Source organism: Triturus cristatus, chromosome 6 (assembly GCF_964204655.1).
Source record: "Triturus cristatus chromosome 6, aTriCri1.1, whole genome shotgun sequence".
NCBI lineage: Eukaryota > Metazoa > Chordata > Amphibia > Caudata > Salamandridae > Triturus > Triturus cristatus.
The window spans coordinates 1,619,937,763-1,619,962,763 of NC_140589.1; the positions used below are offsets into that span (position 1 = coordinate 1,619,937,763).

At 42.8% G+C, this 25,001-nt stretch overlaps 1 protein-coding gene across 2 annotated transcripts in view; it reads right to left on the reverse strand.

Annotated features, from left to right (window-relative positions):
- PRKCE (protein kinase C epsilon) overlaps positions 1-25,001 on the reverse strand; it is a 1,182,017-nt gene that overhangs the window by 463,038 nt on the left and 693,978 nt on the right. For both annotated transcript variants that reach the window (XM_085612767.1, XM_085612766.1), the window contains 3 exons: positions 19,651-19,808; positions 4,057-4,153; positions 2,227-2,438 (listed from right to left, as the gene is read on the reverse strand). In XM_085612767.1, the coding sequence (XP_085468893.1) occupies positions 2,227-2,438; positions 4,057-4,153; positions 19,651-19,808 (467 nt within the window). The remainder of the gene's footprint in view (positions 1-2,226; positions 2,439-4,056; positions 4,154-19,650; positions 19,809-25,001) is intronic.

Here is a 25,001-nt window from a genome sequence, read left to right on the forward strand (position 1 = left end):
AACAGTTGGATTTCCCATTTATGCCCATGCCACCGGTTTTATTGTCCTTTTGTGCACCTTTTATGCACGGGTGCACTTGCATTTTCTTCTCATTGAATGCTTTCAAGGGTGACTCCCCGCAGGCTCCACATTTTTCACATTCCTGCCCCTTTGTTGATTTAAATCTGCCCATGGGTTGGTCTCCTTCCCACTCCCTTCCTTGTGTGCTTCGCCAGCACTGCTTACTTCTGCTATATATACTCTTTCTGACTCCTTCCGGATTCTTTTTTCTTTATTTCCTTCGCCAAACCAAAAGTGTTTTTGTGTCTTCTATGCCTTTTTTTTTTCTTTACATCATCCCCTTCTCCTTGTGTCTCTCTCTTGCTCCACTCTCACAATTCAACATAAACATATTGTATTTTTAGTATTTATACAGCGCATTATACCCAAAGGTGTCATAGTGCTAGCACTGGTGATCAGAAAGCAACAAAGAAAAGAGACCAGAAACGCTACCATCACAGGAGGGAGAAAAGTCATGTTTTCAATTGCCAACGAAAGGCTACATGAGAGGTTAAACCCGCAATGTGGGTGGGCAACTTATTCTACAGCTTAGCAGCTGTGACTGAGAAAGAACGGCCACCCCACCTGGTTTTCCGAAATCTAGGTATTATCACCTTTCTGAGAGAAGATGTCCGCAGCTTGGCAGACATCCCAAAGAATGATTTTCACCTTAAACATTCTCTTTATGGGTGAAAACTATTAACTTTTGTTCGCTATATGATATGGATCTGAGCCACACAACTATGTCCTCTCTCTACCTTTCTGTGAAGACATCTGTGCGAAAGCGTCAATTGCTTTGATGAGCCAGAATCCACTTTAAAAATACAAAGCAAAAAAGTGTTGTGTGGAAGGTGTGACTTAATCTCAGCCACAGGTAATTACATGGGCGGCATTGCATTGCATTGCTTTTTTGCCCTGTCCGCCACTGCAGACAGAGACCAGCTATATGCAAATCAGAAGTGGTCTTGCTGCAGTAACTCCAGTTCTGGCCACGTGCCTCCGGACCATCACCTCACTTCCGGAAATCCAAATAGCCCTCAAGACCTGGCTGTTCAAATGAGCCTCCGGGGCCTGCAAGCGCCTGGATAGCCTATCAGGTGATTAGCCGCACTTTAAAAATCCTCATTGATTGATTGATTGAAACTTCCAGGCCTTTATTAGACAGGAACACAGCAATCGCTAACAGATTTCACCCTGTAAGCCGCAGATGTGACAAGCAGCTTAAGTTCAACAGTACAGCTAGCTTGTAACAGAAGCCCGGGGTTCTTAGGTCGGAATGGGCTTTTTGTTGGTATTGCAGACGCAAATGGTGAGATGAGGACTATAAAAAAAGAAAACAAAAAATAAAAACAGTACAGCTAGCATCTAACAAAATTATTTGCCGGAAACCTCTTCTTCCTTATCTTTCAATCTCTCCACCTCGCCCTGCCACTTACCTCTCTCTCCCTTCTTTCTTTGTCACCTTCCTTTTCTCTTTCCCCAGACCGCAATTCCCATGTATCTGTTGATAGTCCTCTTTTCAGATCTTTTAATGTTATTTCACACAGCATTTTTTTGTTCTCCTCTCTGATAAACTGAATTCTCACAACCTTTTTTGATTATAACATCTTTATTTGTTTAGTTGTATACTGCGCCTAGAGGATGGACCCACTGTCACTTGTTGCTCATTACAAACAATAATAAATAAATACAACAAAACCACAACTTCCTAATAGCCAGACCTTGGTCATAAATCACCACTGCCAGCTGATGGTAGCCAGGTCAAAGTTCAAGATTATTTGACCCACTTTCAGCCACTTCTGCAAGAAGTGTCTATATAGGGAGGCCACTCAAGTTGCCACCAAGATATGGCTCCACAATCTAAAGATGAAACAGATTGTCCGAGTTTTCTGAATATTGGCCTGAAAACACCACTGAAATGTCCCAAGGCTCACCTAATTTAAAGAGGACCAAAACGCATTCCCCCTCGCCCGCTCTCGGTCCCACCAGAAGCATTGAAGGCGGTGAGATCTACCAGAATGCCGCAAGCAGTGATGATTTGGATTGTCATCTGTGCTCCTCAGACATGTGAAATATATTTCTCACTAACGAAGGAGCCAGCTTGAAAAAGGGAGCAACTAGGAACCATCGCTTCTAGAGCAGTACAACGGCCAGCATTGGTTGATCCCATTATCAAGCGATACATACCTTTCCGAAGCTGCCTTTTCCTAATACTTTAATGAAGTTGAATTCCTCCAAACCCATCCGTTTTGTCTGGAGCAGTTTCACGTCTCCATTTTCCCCATTTTCGCCAAGTTTTAGTAATTGACTGTCGCTTGAAGAGGACATTCCTTTGTGTTCTTCACCTCGGTTATCGAAGGACAACGTTTTCCTTATGTTGTTGTCAGGTTCTTTGATTTCTGGAAAAAAGCAGCAAGTTAGTAACTTATACTGTGATCCTCCCTGCAGATGGCTCGCATCTTTCAGAGTGGATTCCAAAATACCATCATATAAAACAAAAGGTGTTTCTACATGTTTATTGTAAGCTCAAAATTTCCTTGGACAAGCAAATGCTGAGTGCGGGTGCTATAGAACACAATCTGGGGGGCAAGCCGAGAGAGGCAAATGACATGAGTGACATGCAGGGTGCCATCTACATAAATGAATGAATGCCTGAATGAACGGATTATTACAATTTGTAGAGCGCACTTCTACCCCAAGTGGAGTCCTGGTGCTAGGGTTAGACAAGGAAGCCACAGGAAGGAGGTCAGGGCCTTTGCATTTAAAATGTGCGGGGATTTGGCTTAATTAGGCTGTTGTGGGGAATGATCGACTATTGCTAGGAGTCAATTGAGATGCTGAATCCACCTTCAATTTCTACATAGAAGACGTAGTAAAGATAGAACACATTCTTCAACTAAAACCCAAGAGATCAAACTGATCAATTTCTGTCTTAACTATGGCAATGCCCTGTATGCTGGTCTCCCACAATACTAAATCACAGGAATGCAGACAGCCCAAAACTGTATTTGACTTTCAAACTTGTGGGCTACAAATAAAAGTCTGTGGATTCCGAATTAAAGAGCCTCTTATGGTGCTTTCGTTTGCTCCACATAAAAAATGCCTTGAAAGATCCCCCCCAAAATACACAGAGAAAACAATACACACACAAGCTGACACAAAATATGCCCAATCAGTATGCCTCTGCTTCACAAGAAGCAACAAACTAATCACACCGAGACCTAGAAACTAAATGAGGCAGCATGCAATTTATAGTGGTGGTACCTCATTTCTGTACCAACTCACCCTCCAACATCTGCAGTGCATGCTCTTCAGATACAAACTCAAAACACATATCTGTCAACACAAGCTCATACCTCCAACACTACTCCCAGAAAGCCAACACAACAGTCATTCTACCAACCTCCTCTGCCATATGAGTACTGAGCTGATTTCCTCTTCTCTTTCTCTATGCCTGGGACCTCCTAACCTCCACTCCATGGATGCCCTTGCACTAGGATCCATTTGATCACACACTTCTGCGTAGAATGCCATTTATTGCTATAGTTGCAACTGATGTAGTGTTGCAGCAGCAACTACTGTGGTCAAATGATCTCAGTACAAACTGTGTTGGTCCTATACTTATAATCCCTGTTCTTTCCCAACTGCAATGTAACCATGAGTCCTTACCCTGGGCTCCACTCCCTGAAGTGCATAGAAGCAATTAAGCATGCACAATGAGCGCTATAAAAACAGATAAACATAAACAGGAGCTCAACACTTTATACTTTAAGACAGATGGATCACTTTAATCATTATTTCAAGTTAGAACTGAAAATCTGAATAGAAATAATTGGTCCCAATGAAATTTGTTCAACAAATTCTCTTTGTGACCTTCTACATTCTACAGACATCACTATGTAGTATTTCTTTCTTAAAATCTACATTAATATGGCCATCGATGGCCTGAATATTAGATCAGGGCAGGTGTGTGTGATTCGCTAAATGTAACATGTGAAGAACATAGTCTGGGCTAACCTTGGTCACACGGAGAGGTAGGCGCGGACTTCGACCTATCATCTTCAGACGGCGTGCCTCCTATAATTGGTTGTTGATTCTCTCCGCCGGCAACAATCTGAAAACATTTCGACAAAAATGTAGTTGACTTTAACGCTCTTGAAGAACAATATACAGCTTAATGAAATCCAAGCATTTCAGCTATAAACTACATTTTTATATATGTTTTAGTGGAAAATATAACAGGAGACCTCTCTGTACTTCAGAAAATCAACAAAAATACAAAGTGGATATAAAATTTTAGGTATAATTTTGGCAATGTTTATGCTCTTCAGGCCATATCACTGAAGATCTGGGTAGTCTTTTTTTAGTTTAAAACCTTTATTTCGACCACAAATGTAGCCATAAAAGTGCAGCAGATGCAAATACATCACTTTACAATAGAAGAGTACATCACGTAGAAAGTAAAAAGCGAATGACAAAATTAAAAACTGTTGTTGGCCTTAATTACATTAAAGTGCATACATCATGGACTCCAAGGCAAGAAAATACAATTCATAGGTAAAATATCGGGGTATTAGCAGTAATTCATGTATAAAGAGGGGTCAACCCACTTGATAGGAGTCTTGGCCGAATATCCAGATAAAGTGAAAGTACCAATTCATTGCTGTTAGAAATGGGGGTCTCTAGTTGGCAGAGGTAGGTGCCTTTGTCCAAATAGGTACCCTTGCTTCTAGTCAGGGCAAGGGGGATGCACACTTCAGATAACCCCTGATCACCCGCTGGGTAGCTTGGCACAAGCAGACAGGCTTATCCCAAAGGCAATGTGTAAAGTATTTGTACTCAAAACAAACAGTAATATAGTGATAACACCTCCACCTCTTTTGCCCTAAAACATGACAGATGTCTAAATAACACATGGCAGACATCGGATCAATATACTCGCCCTAGCATTCATCTTTGGTGGAGCCCGATTAAAGGCTCTAATGAGGGTAAGATGTTCTCTAATCAATCATCTTAAAAGACGGACTATTCAAGCACACCCTTCAGATACTCATTATACGTACGGATTTTCTCCATTTTCAGTCTAATTTTACATCTGGTCTTACGGGAGATCTGATACTTGGCCCCAGGTGGCACTGTGTATCAGTTGCAAGAACTCCTGGCCCACCTTGAATATGATTGTTAGTATTCGCTGGTAAAAGGTATACTGAGCTAAATAGTTATGCATGTTTCTTTTGAGTTGTAATTTCCTCCTGATTGTTCTTCTAACCAATTGAATACACTATGCTCTAGTCACATGGTGAAGGCTGTTTTTCTTTTCTTTAATATCTCTCATAATGAGTACTTCAATATTCCTCACAGCATGTCCTTTTCTGGTCACCTGTCCTGTTTTTATGGCACGTGGAGGTTTGGCGTGAGGTACTGCGTCCATTCGTCACAAGCACCTTGCCCACAAGGGATGTCAGAGTGTGAGTACCTAGCTTTGAATATGGTGGGTAGTAATTCCTGTTAAAAAGTTTCATTAATTGCTTTACCCTCCCGAGCTGTCACTGATTTATGTTATTATTTCACAGATAACCCCCGGCCACTCCAACTGAGATTCCTTTTTTATCTTTTCTTGGTCCTGAGGAAGGTGGTGTAAATGCAGATCCACCGACACGCGCGTTGACCATCATCACATATGCAGAGATTTCCTTTAGAGACAGACACACCAGAGGCATCTGATGGGTGTGATTCACATCACCAATAATTACAGAGTCTGTCCCTACTAGATTGTTAAGATCTCCCTTATGCTTGAATCTTTTTTAAGTATGAGAGTAGGTGTGAATGAGCAAGCTTGAATGGTGAGAGAGATTTGTGGAAGGTTATTATGGGGTTACTTATTCATGTATTAATTTGTGTTTCTAAGTTATTAAATTTTGATTTAAGAAATGTTTTGGTGATTAACTAGTTTGCACATAAAGAATACATGAAATAATTCAAATATCAACTGATGATTCTACAGATGAAATGATATGTGACTAATGCACACCTGACTTTTTGTGATTATATAGCTTTCTAGGTAATTGTTGGTTGTATCTATTTTCTGTGTATATGTATGTGTAGACAATTATGAATTTGTCTTTTTTAAGTAATTGTACAATGATAAAACAATTCAAAAAAGCATAAAAAAATGTACTTAAGGAAAAACCAAATAAAAAAATATATTTTTGTGATCAATTGTGTTGTATGACAGTGTTATTGGGGTATGGCCATATCAAAAGCAATATAGGTCAGTTCAGAGGTTTCTTTCTTTATTACACTTATTAAGAACCAACTGGAAATTACATCAAATGATTTTTGTGAAGGCTTTGACATCACGTATTAGGACATGGGACACTGAAAGTCCTACATTCTCCAAGGCCACCATTCTCTGCTACCTTTCCACTATGGCATCCACTACAATCTGGGTCCCATGTTACGCCAATGGAGAAAGTGCCAAAGTAGGCCTGCCTGCAGTGGGTTTACTGTTTTGCAGATCTTTGGGCAGCTACTGCTAGGGAGTCAAGGAGGAAGGACAGCATTGTATTTATTGTAAGGAAGACAGGATGAGGTAATTTAGTGTCCTCCAAGCAAGAAGGGGTGATGCAGTCAGTGCAGTCTGGACCAGTGATTGAGTGGGTGTGTTGCGAGCGAGCAGGTGTGCTCCTGCAGGGTGAGATCCTCCTGGGAAGTGGTGGCTGCATGTCAGTATGATTACACTGGACTATTCCAGAGGCGGTCTGCTGAATGACGAGGAGAGCAAGGAGTACTCAAATGAGTTACCCACATGGCAGTCTTGTGTGGCAGAGGCCCTTTCACTATGGCACATTGGTAGAAGAGAGCACAATTCTCCATTTGGGAAGATGCAGACATAAATAGGGCCACATCCTGGAAGAAGACCCTCAGAGACACGTGTCTGGGCATTAGTTCATCAGGCTATGTCCAACCACCAGCTGGCATATTTGCTGGAGCTGGTCATGTCTACACAGCAGGACTTCATGAGACACAGTGGTCGGTAAGTAGGTGATAAGCAATGGGTCACCCCTAATAGAATTACCAACCCGGTGATATGAGTTAGGGCACTGGGTATCACTCCATTCCCCAGTAGTGGGCCATGCAGCAGATATTGATCCACAGTCTGTTCATTTTGCTGAAAGTTTCCCAGTCAGGGTCTCTAAGCAAACCATTTTCAGGTGGACAATTACAGTGCTCAGGGAGATTGGACCACACACCAGTGCACTCTGTATATGCAGCCACTTTTGGAAATGTATCGACAGGGAGGGATGTATCCCTGTCAACAGTGATTTATCAAGTGGGAGGGAGGTATCCCTGTCAACATTGACAGAGGTAAAGAGTGTAAAACTGTTTCACAAGTGAGAGTGCCCCACAAGGTCATAAATGACAGGTACTGATGACTATTGAGCTACACAAGAGATATGCAAGTGTACGTTTGACCCAACTAATCCTGACAACCATGACCTTTTACACAGTTCCAATTGCTTAAGCTGAACTGCAGAAAGTGCTGATGTGTGAATGCAGTAAGTGTCACAGTACATCATGCAATGTGCCATGAATGAGCAAACATTGAATGTGAGAGCACTTGATCAGATCGAATCTCCTGCAAAAACCTAGGAAACCATTACCTTTTACATAGTTCCAATTGCTTAAGCTGAACTGCAGAAAGTGCTGATGTGTGAATGCAGTAAGTGTCACAGTACATCACGCAATGTGCCATGTATGAGCAAATATTGAATGTGAGAGCACTTGATCAGATAGAATCTCCCGCAAAAACAAAACTAAGTAGGGGCACTAACCATGTGTGGGACGCCACAAAACACATACATTATCATCAAGGGGTTGGGTGCCAATAACTATAGCGAAGCAAAGCTGTGAGAAACTCGGTTACCAGTTGAGGGGATGATACCCTCCTCAAGCAGGAACCTCAATTCTTGTCAGGGTGAGGCACAAGCAAAACCAAAAGAACCTGTGTTCAACCTCTGGTAGCTTGGCACAGAGTTGTCAGGCTTAACTTAGACTTTACGCAACACTTCAAACAGTAAAATAGTACATGAAAAATCCCTCAATGATTTAGAAGAATAGAGTACGTTTTAATAAACAGATCAAGACCAAAATGACAAAAATTCAATCAGTAGAACCGGAGATATACAATCTTAAAGGTTTCAATTAATTAATTACCAAAAAACACAAAACGGAATCTGTGGGTTGATAGTTGCGCTAGACCGCGACAAAGCCACAAGTTCAGGCCGACCACAATGAAGCATGGGCCAGCTACAGGGACACTCTAGGCCTGCTGAACAAGAGTATCTTAAATCCTGGTTGCAAAGCATTGCAGAGTCCCGCATTGACGATGCATTGTGCAGTCGAGGAGATGTGTTGGTTTCAAGGAGGTGCGGAACTGGGATGCGAGGACCTTTGTCATAGTCAAGGATCCCGTTGATGAGGGCTTGTGATGTGAAGTATGGTGTCAAGGATGCATTGTGCAGTTGAGGCGATGCATCGGGTCTGAAGTGCGACACTGCAATGAGTATCTGCGTCGTCGTCGATGCTGCCATCGACAAGGGATTTACAATGTGTGGGTCTGTGTCGGTGAAGCTTTGCACAGTGGCGGTTTCAATGCAGGCTGTGAGGTTGATGACGAGTCCTTGCACTGAGAGAATACTCACAGCACAGGCGATGCATTGGTTGTGCTTGGGCTTGTGCCACATAGTAGAGGAGATGCGTCGGTTCTGCTGGATCCACAGATGGTTTGGCAGAGCACCTTCAGTCTTACTTCCAAGGGTCCTGGAATGGGGTGGCAACACTTGGTAGGGTAGACTCACAGATGGCAGCAGTACTTCAGAGCAGCAGTCCAGCAGAGTGGAAGTCCTTTCAGCAGTCCATCTTCCTGGCAGAGTCTCCACAGGTCCACAAGTGTACTGAATTTTGTGTCTGGTGTCCAATATTTAGCCCTAGGCCTGCCTTAAAATTGGGAAAAGCTTCCGGTATTCCCTGTCCTCGCTCCAGAATAACTACAGGGGTCATGCAGTCCATTGTGTGGAGGCAGAAAACAGCCTATTCAAGAGTAAGTAGGGCTGTGCCGAGCTTCACCATCCCATCCAGTCAGTGATGGCCCATCCAGGCACACCTAAGCTTTCTATTGTGTGTGGCAGTCTAGTAGGTACACAGAAAGCCCAAAGGTCAGCTACATCCAGACATGTGACCCAGTGACAGGCTGCGGGCACTAAATGGGTAAGGCAGAAAAATGCCAACTTTCTAAAAGTAGCATTTTCAACATTTTTATTTAAAATCTGACTTTAGCATGAGAGAGTATTTTTTCTTACAATTCCAAAGACAACAAACATGAACGGGTTACCTGCTCCCATTTGGAAATGATCAATTATTAAAGGTAATACCATCTTAAGGTGGCTTCGAAAAATTCTCTGGCTTCTTCCCGTTCCAACAAGACGTACCGTGGTCCAAGCTCTTGTAACCTCTCGCCTTGATTATGGCAATGTACTCTATCTGGGTTGCACACAGGAGGTACGTAAGAAGCTCCAGCTGGTGCAGAATTCTGCCGCTCGGCTCCTTTGCAAGGCCCCGAAGAGATCGTCCATCACCCCTTGTTTGCGGGACTTACATTGGCTGCGTATAGAGAGCCGTATTAAATTCAAGGCTCTTTGCGCCATGTTTAAAATCAAACATGGTTCGGCACCTCAGTACTTGCGTTCACGGGTCCACCCTTACGTCCCTTCGCGCGCTCTTAGATCAGCCTCCCAGAGCAATTAGGTGATCCCCAGATTCAAATTGGCGAGAATGGGGGGTTGCTCCTTTTCGCATCTGGCCCCTAAGCTTTGGAACTCCCTGCCTGTATCCCTAAAATGTCAATCCATTTTTACACAGTTCCGTAGGGGCCTGAAAACTTGGCTCTTCGCGCAGTAGACAACTATCTCAGTTAGCCTCCTTATTGTTGGTGCCGGGAGACCCCATGGTGGGTAGCTGTGCGCCTTATAAATTTATCTACAATACAATACAATACAATAAGGTAACTCCAATGTTAGCCTATGGGAGAGGTAGACCTTGCAGTAGTGAAAAGCAAATTTAAGAGATTTTCACAACCAGGACATGCATAACTAAAAAGTATATGTCCCACATTTTAAACACTGCACCTTGCCCTCTGAGCTGTACATTGTCTACCCTAGAGGTGACATATGTATTAAAAAGGGAGGATTGGACCCGGTAAAAGGTTTATTTTGCCAGGTCACCATGGAACTTTAAATCTGCATAAACAGGCTGCAATGGAAGGCCAAAGACATGTTTAAAGGTCTACTCATGTGGGTGGTACAATCAGTGCTGCAGCCCCACTAGTAGCATATTAATGTACAGGCCCTGGGCACAGGTAGTGCTACTTTACTAGGGACTAATTAAAAATGCCAATTGGGTATAAGCCAATTCTACCATGGTTAAAGGAGAGAACACAATCACTTTAGCACTGGTTAGCAGTGGTGAAGTGTGCAGAGTTTTAAAAGCCAACAAAACGGTTTCAGAAAACAGGAGGGGAAAGGCAGAAAAGTTTGGGGATGACCCTGCAGACAGGGTCAATACCAACATAAGGCAACACATCTAATCAAAACTGAGGTTCATCTAAAGCTTCAACGGTGATGCTAACAACAAGTTGCTCAATGTGCAATCCTGCATAATGTGAAAGCCTTTCAGGGATGATTACTGCTATTCAAATAAGCCATAGCAACTCACCATGCCACAGTCCATGTTACCATGGCCGGGGTTGGCTTAGTACTCTAGGAGATTGCTTGAGTGCCCTGGCAATTACTCAGTGTGCTAGAACTGGTAGCCTCAGGTCTAGAAATGTTTTCCATGAATTAACAAATAGTAGTGTACAGTATGTAGAAAATACAGTATGAAAAGCACAGCCTTCCATACCAGTATCCACACTGCTTTTTTCCAAAATGGACTCTCATGCAGTGACCTTTTTATACAGAACCGACATTGTCATAACAGTTTAATTATTGTGTGAGTATCTAAAGACAACCTTCACATGCCCATAAACAGGCACAGGACATGCTGGAAAAACACTTCGCTTCTGCTACACTAGACGTAGTGGGACAACGCACTACAATGACGTTCTTGTAGAACAACCTACCCATACCAGTTTATCATATCAGTCTGCCTTAGAGTACCAGATTGAATGCTGCTGCACCAGCTCTGGATTTTGATTGTTAATATATGTATTCTAATATTTAATCGTATATATCACGAACTAGGACATGAAGCTCTGGTGCATTATAATTGTACATCATGAGTTCAGTGGTGTTTCCTCTTGCCTTGCATGCCCTGATAAGAATGTTTCCCTTAAGATTCAGCAACTTTGTTTTGCTAGTTGCCTGCTGTACTCTCATTAAGGTTATAGGATGCACTGTGGTACATCGACCTGGTCTTGGCTGCTCGCTCGGCACCTAGCCAGACTGTGCTGAGTACAGAAAGAATTGGGGCAGGGTGCTCACAGTCCGAATAATCTGCTCCATTCCATGTCTTCTCCATACAGTTGTCTCCAGTCTTTGGTACAAAGCTCCAAGGTGGCTCATCACAATATCCGATCACGGAGTGATGAGTACATATCATGTGTGGGAGAATAAAGGGCATCGCAAAGCAGGCGCAGTCAGCACAAAAGGCACACTGCTGTCCATTGTACTCTGATGGAAAGTGAGTCTGCCTATGTCAGAAGGCCATATCCAAGCTCCTAGGCCTGGTGTGGTGTCTGTGAACCTTCCCCTTTCCTGCTCTGGCATGGGCTTGCTATGGTGTGATGAATGTGAGCCTGCAGAATGAGGCCATACCACCCCAAGGAGTTCTTAAATTGCCATTCTGTTTTTACTATGATGGTCTCAGACCCACTTGTTTTTGCTTACAGAGTTATGTTTAAAGGGACACCACCTTCAGTTTATAACAATATTCCAAACTTATTAATGGCACAAATGAAGGTATAATGTGGCATAACTAGTGAGAACATACATCGCTGGTTGATTTGCATGTGCATATTAAGGCCCAAGCACTTGTCAAATAGTGTAATATATTTCGCCACTGGGCAGATATAGTTAGGATTGTGTTTCCATAGGAAATGCATTTTTTGTGTTGCTAATAACTTAGCCGGCAATTGATGAATCTCCATGAAACTTACATAAAAGTGATACTTCTTGACTAGTTTGCGCATGGGAATTTTTGGGGGCATCTGTCAAGCAGAGCTCGAGAAAAAGGGGGCGTTTCAAAACATATTTTTCCACATTCATTTTTGTATTGTAACTTTAGACAAAGCTACAGCCCAAACCACTGAACTGATTTACACTTAATTTGGAAGAAGGCTAGATCTTGGTCCAGAAAGAGTGCTTGTTTGATTTGGTGTAAATCCGTTCTGTAGCTTTTGAGCAATTAATACAAAAACATTGTTTATCTAGAGGCAGACAAAGGAGGCAGGGTAGTGATAACCTGACTCCCAAAGGGACCCCCGGGGCCAAAACCTTTTTAAAAAACAAAATTTTGCCACAAATTTAAAAAAAGGATTTGCGAATCTACAGCACGATGTAAAAAAAGCACAGCTCCTGAACCTTTTTCAAAGAATACCCCCTGGGGGACTCCAGTTAAGCGGAGGATGCAGTGGCCTCCCTCCCGCAGCCTAAAAAGACCCCTGGTACCCCATCTCCTGTGGCCGTAACACTTAGTGAAAGGGAGGGGGCCACAAGGTTCCCCTCCCAGAGCCTTTAATGGCCACAGGGACCTCTTGGCAGGCTCAGTGACTGTGTTTAAGAAGGCCCACCTCCAGGACACAATAGTTTTCCTGCCTGCACTACAGCCCATTTGGCTGCGGCATTTTTAAATCTCCCACCAAATGGGAGCAACATACAAGTTTGCTCTCAGCCGGCATGAGCTTTTAAAATGTTCCTGCTAGCTGGGAGCAGACTTGTGTTCAATTTCCCTGCCCGCAGGAGTGCGGCCAGGGAAACAGAACACATATTGCTCCCTCCCGGAGGGAGCATGCAAAGATAACTGCTCCCTCCGGGCAGGAGCAATACCATCTCCCGCACTATGCAGGTAGCTGCCAGGGGAAGCGGAAGCCCTGGGCCTACCCCGCAACACCCAACGTGGTACTTGATGGGTGCTCTGGGGCACCCACCTACATTTCAGCTAGGACCCGGGGGATAGGGTTCCCGGGGCCATAACAGGCTCAGGGAGGGGAGCCACGCAGCCTTCCCCCCTATAAAACAGTTCATGGTCCCGGGGGAAGGGGTTGTCCTGGGCATATATAGGCTCAGGGGTGCGGCCAACTGGTCCCCTCCCCTTTTTAATCAAATAAGGCCCCAGGGAATTGGGTCCCCAGGGCATAATAATGCTCAGGGAGGAGGGTCATGCAGCCCCCCCCTTCCGTTTATAATGTCATGTGGCGCTGGGGGATGAAGTCCCTGGGGCATGATACGGCTCAGGGATGGGGGGCCCTCCCCTTTATTGTTGAATTTATCCAAGGGGATGGGATATGGGGCCTATTAAGGCTTGGGGAGTGGGGCTGCATGCCCTCCTCCCCATAATATATAGGTTTTGGCCCCGAGGGATAGGGTCCTTGGGGCCCATAAGAACAAACCTATGCCGTATTGCAAAAGGATATGCGTGGAGAGGGGTTGCCAGGCTGTGGGTGGGGGGGGGGGGTGGTTGCCTTCCGGAGGTTGGCCACAGAGCATTAACAGACTTGCCAACTTCAAAAGCGTACTGTGTGAGTGAGGAGATGGTGCCCCTGAGGGGTGGCATAGAAAGTAGGGACGGGGCTCTGAGACGTTCACAGCTAAGGACGGACATTGGAGGGAGTAGGCCTTGTCAAGGCATCGGGGGGGGCGTATGCCTGGCCTTAATACTCCAAATCCTCCAAAACAACAGATTAAAGGCTTCTAAGGCCACCTTCGGATCTTAGAGTACTTAATTAACTTGAAATGTATCACATGTGTCCCGAATAAAATATGAATTGTTTTTGTGGCCAAACGTAGATCATGAATTTTAGTGTGTCGTACCCCAAACATTTCAAATGAAGAAGTCACTGACAAGAGATCCAAGTGGGTAGCAAATGGAGAGAGTGTCAGATGACTGCCAAAAGTTACATGTTAGCCCTCCAACCTGCCCGTTGTACAAACCTAAGTGAATCAAGATAAAATGGTGTGAACTAGATTCACTTGAAGATGAGGATCCTGGGCTCAGAATGTTGCCTTGGGCTAGGATCATGGGTAATCAATGACGCATTAACGTCTTGTGGCATAGTTATTGTCAGGGAACAGCTACTGCCAGGACAGTGGGTTTTATCTAGAATCGAGTAGCTTTTATTTTAATAGACAGTGGTCTGAAGAAATGAAAGCATAGAAGTTTTGATGTGGAAGTTTACAGACTGCTTGTGTGTGACATTTCTATGGTTTCAGTGTACTTATGAGTGAAATTCAACTGCCAAATGTGTGACACTTAACCAAGAAAATCAAACACTTGAAAAAGATAACTATAAGGAACTGCACTTTTTAAGCAATAAAACACTCTAAACAGATCTTGAAACTTGTGCTAAACCATAAGATTGAAAGTCACTAACCTACTGGCCCTTTCTAAGCTGATCATCAGGTAAAGCAAGTATTATATCTTTGAAAAAATGTGGTTGTTTTTTTAAAACTTTGTTTATGGTGCTAGGAGTCATCTTCAACCGTAGCTACTGAAAATATGTTTTTCTCAGAAAATGAATAGCAGAGTCCTTTTGACAGTCCCATTATTAGCATGTCTGCCAGTACTTGCACTTTGATTTCTTGGTGTACATTGTTAGGTATAATGGCTGTAATGCAAGTGCTGCATCTTTAGTGCACGGCATCCAAGGAGGACCATATTATATTTCATAGGATTTGATGGGATGCTGCCGGCTTGGTTTTTTCAGCTGCACAGAGCTGGAGGTTGCTGTACATCATTCATCATAATTAAGACATACCATTTACAGTCATTAATGATGAACTGTAAGCTCCAAGTGAGATGCTTTCTTTAATTTCCGGGGAGGAAGTGGTCTCGTTCTTCTTTTGTACTGTTTTCTAAAAAGGTTTTTATTCTTAACATTATGGAAACAGATGCATTCTATTTGAGTGAAAACAGATGGCTGGGTTATATTAGGCTGTGACACCTGATGAGGAGATGTACATTATGTACACGCCATCTCATGAGGAAGTGTGCGAGGTGCTGAGGCATATATATAGCCTGACAAGAAAATTCTCTTGGATTGTGCCTCCGAAAATAGCATGAATCGAAGAAATAATTGCACGCCTCTGGTTGTCAGGACAATATTTTATACTGGAAGCCTAGTGGGTTAATGCACATGCTGCAGAGATGAGTGCATGACCCGCCCCCACTAACAGAGACATCACCCAATTGATTCATCATGAGTGAGCTATAAACTGCTGGGCCTACCTGACTGTGCCACCAGAAGTGCCTCGTGACTGGTGAGAGTACTAGGTGGTGGGGGGAGGGGAACTGGGCTTCAGCAGGCAGTGCTGACAATTCTAGCTGACAGACAGACCTCTTGCTGGTGATTCATGGCCAATGGCCCAAGTTCAGCTTCCTCCTTGAGCCTTCTCTCATGCAGCAGGTCGGGCTTTCACTGGTCGGCTGAGAAGGGGCCGTAGCAGGTTGCTTACTGGCCTGGTTGTATGCCGCATTGCACAGCATTGCGTCGTGTCCCTGGTGTTGGAGGGTCCACCCGAACAGTGCAGAGATAGACGGAACCTATAGGCCAATATACAAGTGTAGCGCATGGTTAGCATGCCAAGCAATCAAAGACAGAAAATGGCGAGCATGCTGCAGTGTGAAGCTGGGGGACAGACCCACCAGAGAGATGCTCCACACCCTGTACCTCCCTTTCAGCTGCCCATTCACCACTGAGGAGGACGGTACCTTGCATGTTTGTTGAAACTCACATGTAATAGGACTTGATTCGTTAATGCCTGGAACATCCCGGGACTGTCACAGGTTCTCCTATGCCTCTTCTAATTCAATGTTATGTGCCAGGATTACGGATAGGAAGGAAATGGGCTGGTAGGCATGCTCGCATATGTGGCTTGCAAGTATGCACCCAGGGTTGTTGACTAGAAGCCAAAAGCCGCCTGAGAAAAGTGTAGTTAAAGCAGCCCCACAGTGTAGAACAATTCCATCTACAGAAGGGTTTGAGAGTAGTGATGAGAGTTGTATACTTGTCTACAAGAAAATTGAGTGGTTCCCTCAGGGTTGTTAGTTAGACTGAATAGCTAATGATCCCTCAGTCTATCTCCCCTAAAAACAACCCTCTGGCCCTCAGAGATTGTACTTGTATCAACCATGTGGCCATTCAAGCCCGGTGCCAAGTTGACTGCAAGCAAGCTCCCGTGATCACCAACAGCCAAACCAATGATGCTGTTTCAGAAAGTTTCCACATCATGGCAGCAAAGCGTCATTCTCCATACTTGCACGAGAGTGGAGTTGGGGACGGGGCATCAAAGCATCCAATGTATACACCATCGCATACGGCTGACTGACTTCGTTAATTAGATTGGACAGGCTCTGGTGGGGGATTTAGATGATCTGAATAACTGCCTTGATTCCAGGTGGACTGCTCTGAATGTGGCATGTGAGTCCAATCTGCCTGGCACTCAATCATATTTGCCAAGTGTGCTCTGTCCTTCTGCACTGCAAGACTATGGGGGGGGGGGGGGTCTTCTGAGGGGCAGCTGGCATCTCCAGCGGCAAGATAAGTGAGAGAGGGTTCAGCGGCATAGACACCCTTATAACTATATAGCCTGCACCTAGTACCTGCATTAAACATGCATAACCTCGAAATGGTCCAATGTCCGGTATTATATTTTCAGGCACTGCTGACGTTTTAGCTAATAGCACTTTTCGGTCTGACACTTGTGATCTCTCCATGAAAAGTGCTTTTAGCTGAACAACAAGGATTAACTGAAGGTGGCACGCATGGCATGTGGTGACTTCACAGTCCCCGGAACAACAGAAGAGCGTGGCGAGTGATGGAGGCAGGGAGGCGACAAGTGTTGAATATTCATGCACGTTTTTGCGCATTGTGCTCTGTGAATGCCAACAAGTGTGTGCGCCGAATCTCTCCAATGACCAGCAGTTATGAGGGAGAAAGTTAAACAAATATGCTTTCTTGCATATCCTATTTGAAATAGAGTTTTTGTGATAGTTCCCTAAAATAGGATTTAAAAGCAACATCTTCTTACTGTGCATCCAGGTGCTTTGATCAACAGAGAAGCAGCTGGAGCATTCATAATAGGACTGACTAAACCAGAAGGCTCTCAACACTTTACTGAGCTGCCGTCTAAACATCTGCAATGGAATTAATTCAAGTAGACGTCTTTCTCAATTGTCCATTGAACCCAACAGTAAAACAGATGGGTTTTAACATGTTCCAGAACTGTATTTAATTGTCTCAGGTGAGAAGGCCGTCCATTTCATTGAAGGCATGTCTACAGCGATACGTTTGATGGACTGTACTCGTTTGCACTGTAATCCACACGCTGGCTGTTGGCACAGGTGTGAGCATTGTGCACTGGTTTGCATGAGAATTTAATTCAATCAGGTCATGTCTGTCCCTCACCTCGCCCACTCTATGAGTCCTGAGGACCGACCACCTCCAGGAGATCTGTCCCAACCAGCGACCTCCAGAAGGTGAATTAATTGCATCTGTGGCTATTGTGAAATTTTATATTGTAAGTTGTAATGCCTTTTTTCTTGGACACCACTTCTAAGCTGCCCGGTTCCTTTCAAACTGTTAATATTTTTATATTCTGCAGTGACCAAATGAGGTAGAAGACTTCCTTTGGTATTTTCAGAGGCCTTCGTCCATTGCCCACACGTACACACCCCACTTCGTTCACTGTGATATGCAGCTGCGGCCCGTGCAGGTAAGTGCGGTGGGGCTGGGTGAGGGGGGATTTTGATAGATGAGGGAAAATTCATTATTTATTTAATTTTCCCTCGTGATTGTCTGTTGAATTCCCACCCCACCGCTCTTACCTGCACGGGCCGCGGCTGGTGATATGGGAATCTTATAGAAAGTTGTGTGAAGCTACTGTTTCTGTACGTTGTAAAGAAAATTGTTTAACTATAATGTGCAGAATGACATATGAATGGGTTCTAGGTTTTTGTAAGGAGCTCAATCTATGGCACTCTGATTTAAACTCAGGATTTTGTAACCTCTTTTACATGCATTTTGTAGCCAGACAATATCATAATGAACACATTGGTTACTTCTTAAAATCCAAATCTTTCTCGGCTCTTGCACAAAAATTCCTTTCATCTAGTCAAATTCTCTACGTGAACAGATCATAATTTTTGCTAGCCAAACTTTGGCTAACACTTGACAATATGAATGAAAACTGACACCATCTTCTTCTCCAATTATTGCTCAGGTGCAACAGTTACTATCCACATAACCACAAACGTAATTCATTAGAGAATATTCTAATCTACAGATGGTGGTTTTTGCTCTATCAAATTGTTTCTCAATTCAATGCAAGGTCTCAGCATCAAGTCCATACCTCCCTCACTGAGTGATGATAAACTCCTGCAAAAGGTAATGATGCCCTAGTTATAAGAATTCAGAAACCACCAAATCACGTGTTCACGTCCACTGGTATCGGAAGGATATCGAATGAGCTCCACCACTGTTGTGTGGAGTTGAAAATACTCAAGAGTCCATTATTGATGAATGTAATATTGTGAAAACATTAACATATAACCTGTATATATTGTGTGCCAATGGAATTCGTTTGACTAGGTAACATGTTATGCATTTATTTATTGAAAGCATATACAGTAGGTATTTAAAGTGCAACGTAATAAAATTGAAACATGCTACCATATAAAAGTGGTGTGCATATGTTTGCAAATACATAGTAAGCAAAAAATGGGCAATTACATTAATAAACAAATTAAATGAAAACCGAGATTGTCCCATAATCCCTGGTAATGAAATGGTCTAATTTTTAGGAGAGCGTGAACATGTGCACAAGAAACATTTTACTATCAAGAGAGGCAATGGCTGAAATGAGTCGGCCCATCGCCCCACGCAGTATGCAGTGATAGGTGGAGGAAAAGTGCTAATGGCAAGTGCACAGGGCAAAGGATGAAGCTAATTCACAGAACGCTCCTGTATGTTTTGTATATATGTATTTATTTTATTACCTTTTTTTAAAAAAAAAAAAAGAAAACATGAGCCTGGCAAGACAGCTAAAGCAGTCTCTGGGCTAGACCTAAAAAGGGTACAGTAACCACAAATAATGAAGACCGCGCTACAGGCCAACAGAACCCCCACTGCTTGGTTTGGGTGGGCAAAATACTACAAATTCTTTCTCAAAGAAGGGGTTTTTTAAGCCACCAAGAAAACAGAAACTTGTGCTGCTATCGCTAGTCACCTCTACATTTCCGTGATCGTTTTATAGAAAGGTTTTGTTGTTGTAAATGTTTGATTTCGTACAAGTACTTCATACCCTTTGACACATTTTCTTTGTAGAAGACAGTACTGACCTTTTCACTGAACTTTTTGCCCCCTCGCTGGCTGGCACCGGTGATTTTGTCCGGGGTAACACCAAGGTCTGCCAGTACTTTAGCTATGCCCCGAGCATTGACGCCACAGTTTGGGGCCACATTCGACTCACAGCGCCTGTGCACATTCATCTTGCAAACTAGGAAAGAGTTTGGAGATAATGAAGAAAACAGAAATATATCACTGCAAATCACCGGACTGAGATCACAATCTCTGGTAAAAGACCTAACAGCAAATATGCTCATTCTTCAAGCAATTATTAGGGTAATATAAAGTTCACATTTATTCTTGATGCAAAAATAAACAGGAATTCATTAAATATGAAATAATAGAAACAAACAATCTTTTTATAACTTGGAAAATGGATGTAGTTATTGCTTAGATCAAGCACCCCCTGCAGCCACATGTACCCGAGGGTGCCATTAGGCAGACCTTTAGCTCTCCATTTGTTTTATGTCCTGACTCCTCTTGTACAAGTTATTTACAAAACATCAATGCAGCTGTATTCTTTATCTAAGAGCAGTTTTAATGACAGCAAAACATCTAAAACTAGGACCCAAATATTATCCTGATTGAAAATCATATTTATAACATTATGTCCCAACATTTTCATATGTACAAAGCAGTCACTGGAGCACTGGCCACGCCCAAAATTAATTATTGCTTATTGCAATATCACCATTTTGTTGAGTGTAGTCTCAGCCCCTGATTCCGAGGGCAGAGTAATTCCCAATACAAACTATAATGAGCATTTCTTGCTAAACAGAGGTTACAAGATTCGCTGGAAAGCTGCAACCCCAATTGTGATTTGTCCAGGATATTTCATCTACTTAAAGCCTGGTAAAAGGAGTGGGTGAAACCAAGCCTGATAAAGTGGAGGACGTGTGACTCAGTGCGGCAACACCGATTAAGCAGTCATTCCCCATTTTTGAGTTAACTAGCAACGGCTTTATGGATGCTCATCCTAGCTATAGCGATACCTGAGGTTTTGGTATTTCTTGATGCTGAAATACAGATAAGGAGACCCCTGACAATCAAAAAGAGGACCCAGGTGTGCGGTACCACCAAAACCAAAAAGAAACTTAGCTGATCTTCTTTTACTTTAAGTTAAGGATTGGTTTCAACCAGTGCTAAAGGGGAAGGACAGAAAAACACTTATGGCGTCAATTTAGCATTACACCCCGATCAATAACTGTTACAAAGAATCTAATCTAAGACTTCTGCAGAGTCAGAGGACTGCAGTAGGCCTGTTAGCAGGAGTCTTATAAGAAACAGTATTTCCCAGATTCTCCCTAAACTGAACACGTTGAAGAAGTGAATTCAGTCAAACTGCCTATTAAAAGATGGACTATGGTCTTTGACAATAGCTATGCAGCTTGCACAAATCATGAGTTAGTCCAGAGAGAAAAGTTAAGGAACATAATCTTGTCATAAAAACTAAACAGAACGCTTCTGTCTCCAATATCTCCAAATGCCCCACTGGGCCCTACACCCCTCCAATTCCTTAGCTGCTACTCAGAGGCTCACGCCATATGAGAAAATGACTCATTTCTACAATGGCACAAACGTTCTCCTCTCCAACACATATCAAGCACTCCAAGACTCCTGTGACACCCTTGTACCAAACGTCATGGGAAACTGAGCTGGGAAATCCCATAACAACCAAAGAGTGAACGCGACTATGGAGGGACTTCCCCAAAACCCATAGAAGCATCCCACACAGAGAGAACGCATATAAGGTTATGTATCAATGGTACCCGACACCTCTCAGGCTCAATAAAATGTTCCTTACAGCCACCACCCTGTGCTGGCACTGTAACCTGGCGGAGGGAGACTTCATGCACATCTGGTGGTCATGCATAGCGATCCAAATATTCTGGAAAGAGATCTTTGGCTACATCAAAAACACACCAGACTATCCCATTCCAGCAGATCCTGCTGCATGCTTTTAGGTCTACAGCCCACTGAGCTGGAGGGCATGACCCAGCTGAAACGCACTGATTGGAAGACCCCTAAACATATAACAGGAGCAGCCAAAAACCGGTTGCTCTCTTTTGGCGGAAAAAAGAGGCCCCTGAGATAGCGCTGTGGTTCAATAGACTCTGGCATGCCCTCACGATGGAACAAATCTCCCACTCAGTGACACTCACTAAAAAGAAACTCACTGTGACTTGGTGTCCTCTCATCTAATACGTCGAGACTAGAATTCTCATACTTCTCCCCAACCCGCCTACATGCTGTTCAGCTCTTTGATTAATATTAGAGCATCACGCCATGATCACCCCCACCCACTGCGGCAGAGTTTCAACACTCCATTCCCACTTGCTGTGTAACCCCCACCCTCGCCATACCCAGAGAACCTCTTCTTTTTGTACTGGGGGAATAGGTTGGACATGGGTGGGTGAGTATTTTCTCTTCTTCCTCTTTGGTTCTCTCGAGATGCTAACGGTTATGTTTTCCTTTGGGGAAAAGTTAAATATTTGATACTGCTACTGGAAGCTATTGCCGCAATGTACATACTACATCACTTATTTGCCAATTTGTCTAAATATGTAAGTTGCAGAGAGGCACATCGCATCCCCACACACATATCTTTTGTTAACTTATGCTATTTGTAAAACTATTGTGCCTTTTACGAAATTCAATAAATAGGTTTGAGTAGAATAAAAACCTACTCAGAGTCTTGGCATGGCTTGTCTTAGAGACTTATCTCAAACTGACAAACTGGTCAACAATTATTGAGAAGGATGTAATGGCACCTTGGCTATTTTAACACAACTGGATTTTTTGATTGATGTCAGTTTGGTTGTTTTTTCTGCATACGATTGAAACTGCACTGATGTCATAGTAAATCAATGGAAAGCTGGTAATATTTAGGAGACTCCATGATTTCCTGGAGTCTTTCACCACTTAAGACAGGTTCACGAAACTGAAGAGGCTCGTTCTACCAAAAGGTCATTTAGATATTTCATGATGAAGATTAGGTCTAGCCCAGGAACTTCAGGGACCTGAAAGTCTTTGTCAAGAGTCCGAAAGGACTGCTTGAAAAGAGTCAACATCATCAGAGGGCATAAATGGATATTATTGCAAAATTCCGCAAACACTTTTTTAATTGTAAGGCAGAAGCCAGACTATTAAAGCTCCTGTCAGAAGAGACTAGGTGCCTTTCAGTTGAGAGCTTTCAACCAATGAGGTCTGTTGAGGAATACTGCCTCTGTCATCCAAAAGCATGAAAAGGTATGTTGGGAGGTAGTGGTTTCTGTATTCTATTGAGGTTCCTCTCAGTGAACCCCAGAAAACAATTGAAAGCGGCAACAAGTAATTCCCAGAGTTTAATGGACCGTCTTTTCTTCTGCTTGCCAGTAAGACAATGTTCCTAGTATGCCTGTACTCAAGAAAGCGATCCTTCTCTTCCACCACTGCCCAAATAAACATAATCCAATTTTGAGACACCGGCTCATGTTAAGCTGGCTTTTGAGTCACTACAGTGCAAGAGTTCCAATACATTTCTAAAAGTGCTTAATTCTGAAAGTTTCTTTCCACTTCCTGGCATGGCTGATTTCAAGTACTGCCTTCAGAAGAAGGATCTCTTACGCGTAAAGGCAATGATCAGAAGCTTCAAGCATTACGTGTCTATACCAGTACACAATTACCCTGCAAAGGAAAATCAGTTCAACAACTCAAATCGTGTATTAACCATCCAAAGAAAGTTGAAGTAATAGTACCTACCTGGAAAACATGAAACCTCTCCTTAAGTATGGAGATTTGCTTCATTCACTTTTCAAATAACAACACTGAACTATCTACATTTGCAGCATTGTTAATGAGAGTGCGGTAAACAGTGAGACAAGGTGATAGTGCAGTGCTCAAGTGAGTGACACGCGCTGTGATCGTCAAGCGAATGTGTTAAGTAGGCGCACAAACTAAAACTAGATACACATTCCAACCGAAGCAGTAGAAGGTCTTCTGTTGGAACAGAAGTAGTCTCAATTGCATTATTGTCCTAGTAATATGTTCACTTTGAAACAAAAGTTGTTAATGTTCCAAACACATTAAGAGCAATTTGGGGAGTGCTTCTTCAGGACTTTAGTCATGGACACTTTATGAAGCACTCTGTGGATATATTTAGGAGAGAGAGTCCAATTGGAAATGTAAAAGAGTTTAACGTTTTGCATAAACGACCAAAATACAAATATGCCATCAATAGGGGGACGCAAACGTTCGGCTCTATATGACAAAATTTGTAAAAGCTAACAAGAAAAGTGCCATCCTAAACTCTACCTTCACAACCTAATTCTCACTTAGCATGAGTAGATGCCAATCTCTAGAATTATGATTGACTGAAATAAATGGTTGTTTCAGCCAACCATGAACTTATACGCTTAGTTTAATCGAAGAAGGATGTGGAAACTATGATTAATACTTTAAAATTGCTTCATAGGAACACAAGAGCAAATATGCACACCAGAACAACAAATTAATTCCCTATGGGAAAAAAAAATGGGGCTGTGACCTGACACATACCCTTTTCAACCTCTTCATGAATGGCCTTTGTATAATTTAGTCTTACTCTTGGCACATAGTATGATGAATAAAGTAAACCGCAAATATTCACTATTTAGGTTATTGGGCCTTTTTAAGCATCAAACTAGAAAGGGTTTTGATGCAAATGTCAGAAAACATAAGCAACTGAAGAGCATCATTTGTATTATTAGAGAATCAATTAAGAGGGGTCAATAGTTTGTTTTCTGCAGGCTCCATACTACAGTAAAATAAGCCTGCAACCACTAAATTAAAATAGTTTTATAACTCCGGTACACTCAGTCATCTTCAGCTATTGTTGCATTTTTCTAGATATTTTTCAGAAATAAATATCAAGTGAGCTTCAACAGCACACTCTCCCTGCTAGCTGCATTTTAGGGTGGAAAATTGAGCACCTATCAAGCAAATTCAAAAGGTAAAGGGGAAATGTTTTCCTGAACATTCTGATGAAGGCCGTTGCCACTGTTGCTAATTTTGTATTTGCTGGCTAACCTCTCTTAAAGATGAAAGGCATTAGACAAAGTGTTACCACACTACCACAATGTCGGAAAAATGCTAAAATGCCATTCCAGTTTTTTGTTAGGAGGTTTATCGGGAGACTAACTAGCGTTTCGAAGCATGTTATTAACCTCGAACCGCAATATATAAGTTGCATGTGAATATACTGACAGAAGGGACCTTCTCCTGGGGATTTTATTTATGATATGACTCAATTTATAAAGTGTTATTCAATGAAACATCTTTACCAGATTTGGTGTTTTCATTCACAAAAAATGACCTTTTAATGTTT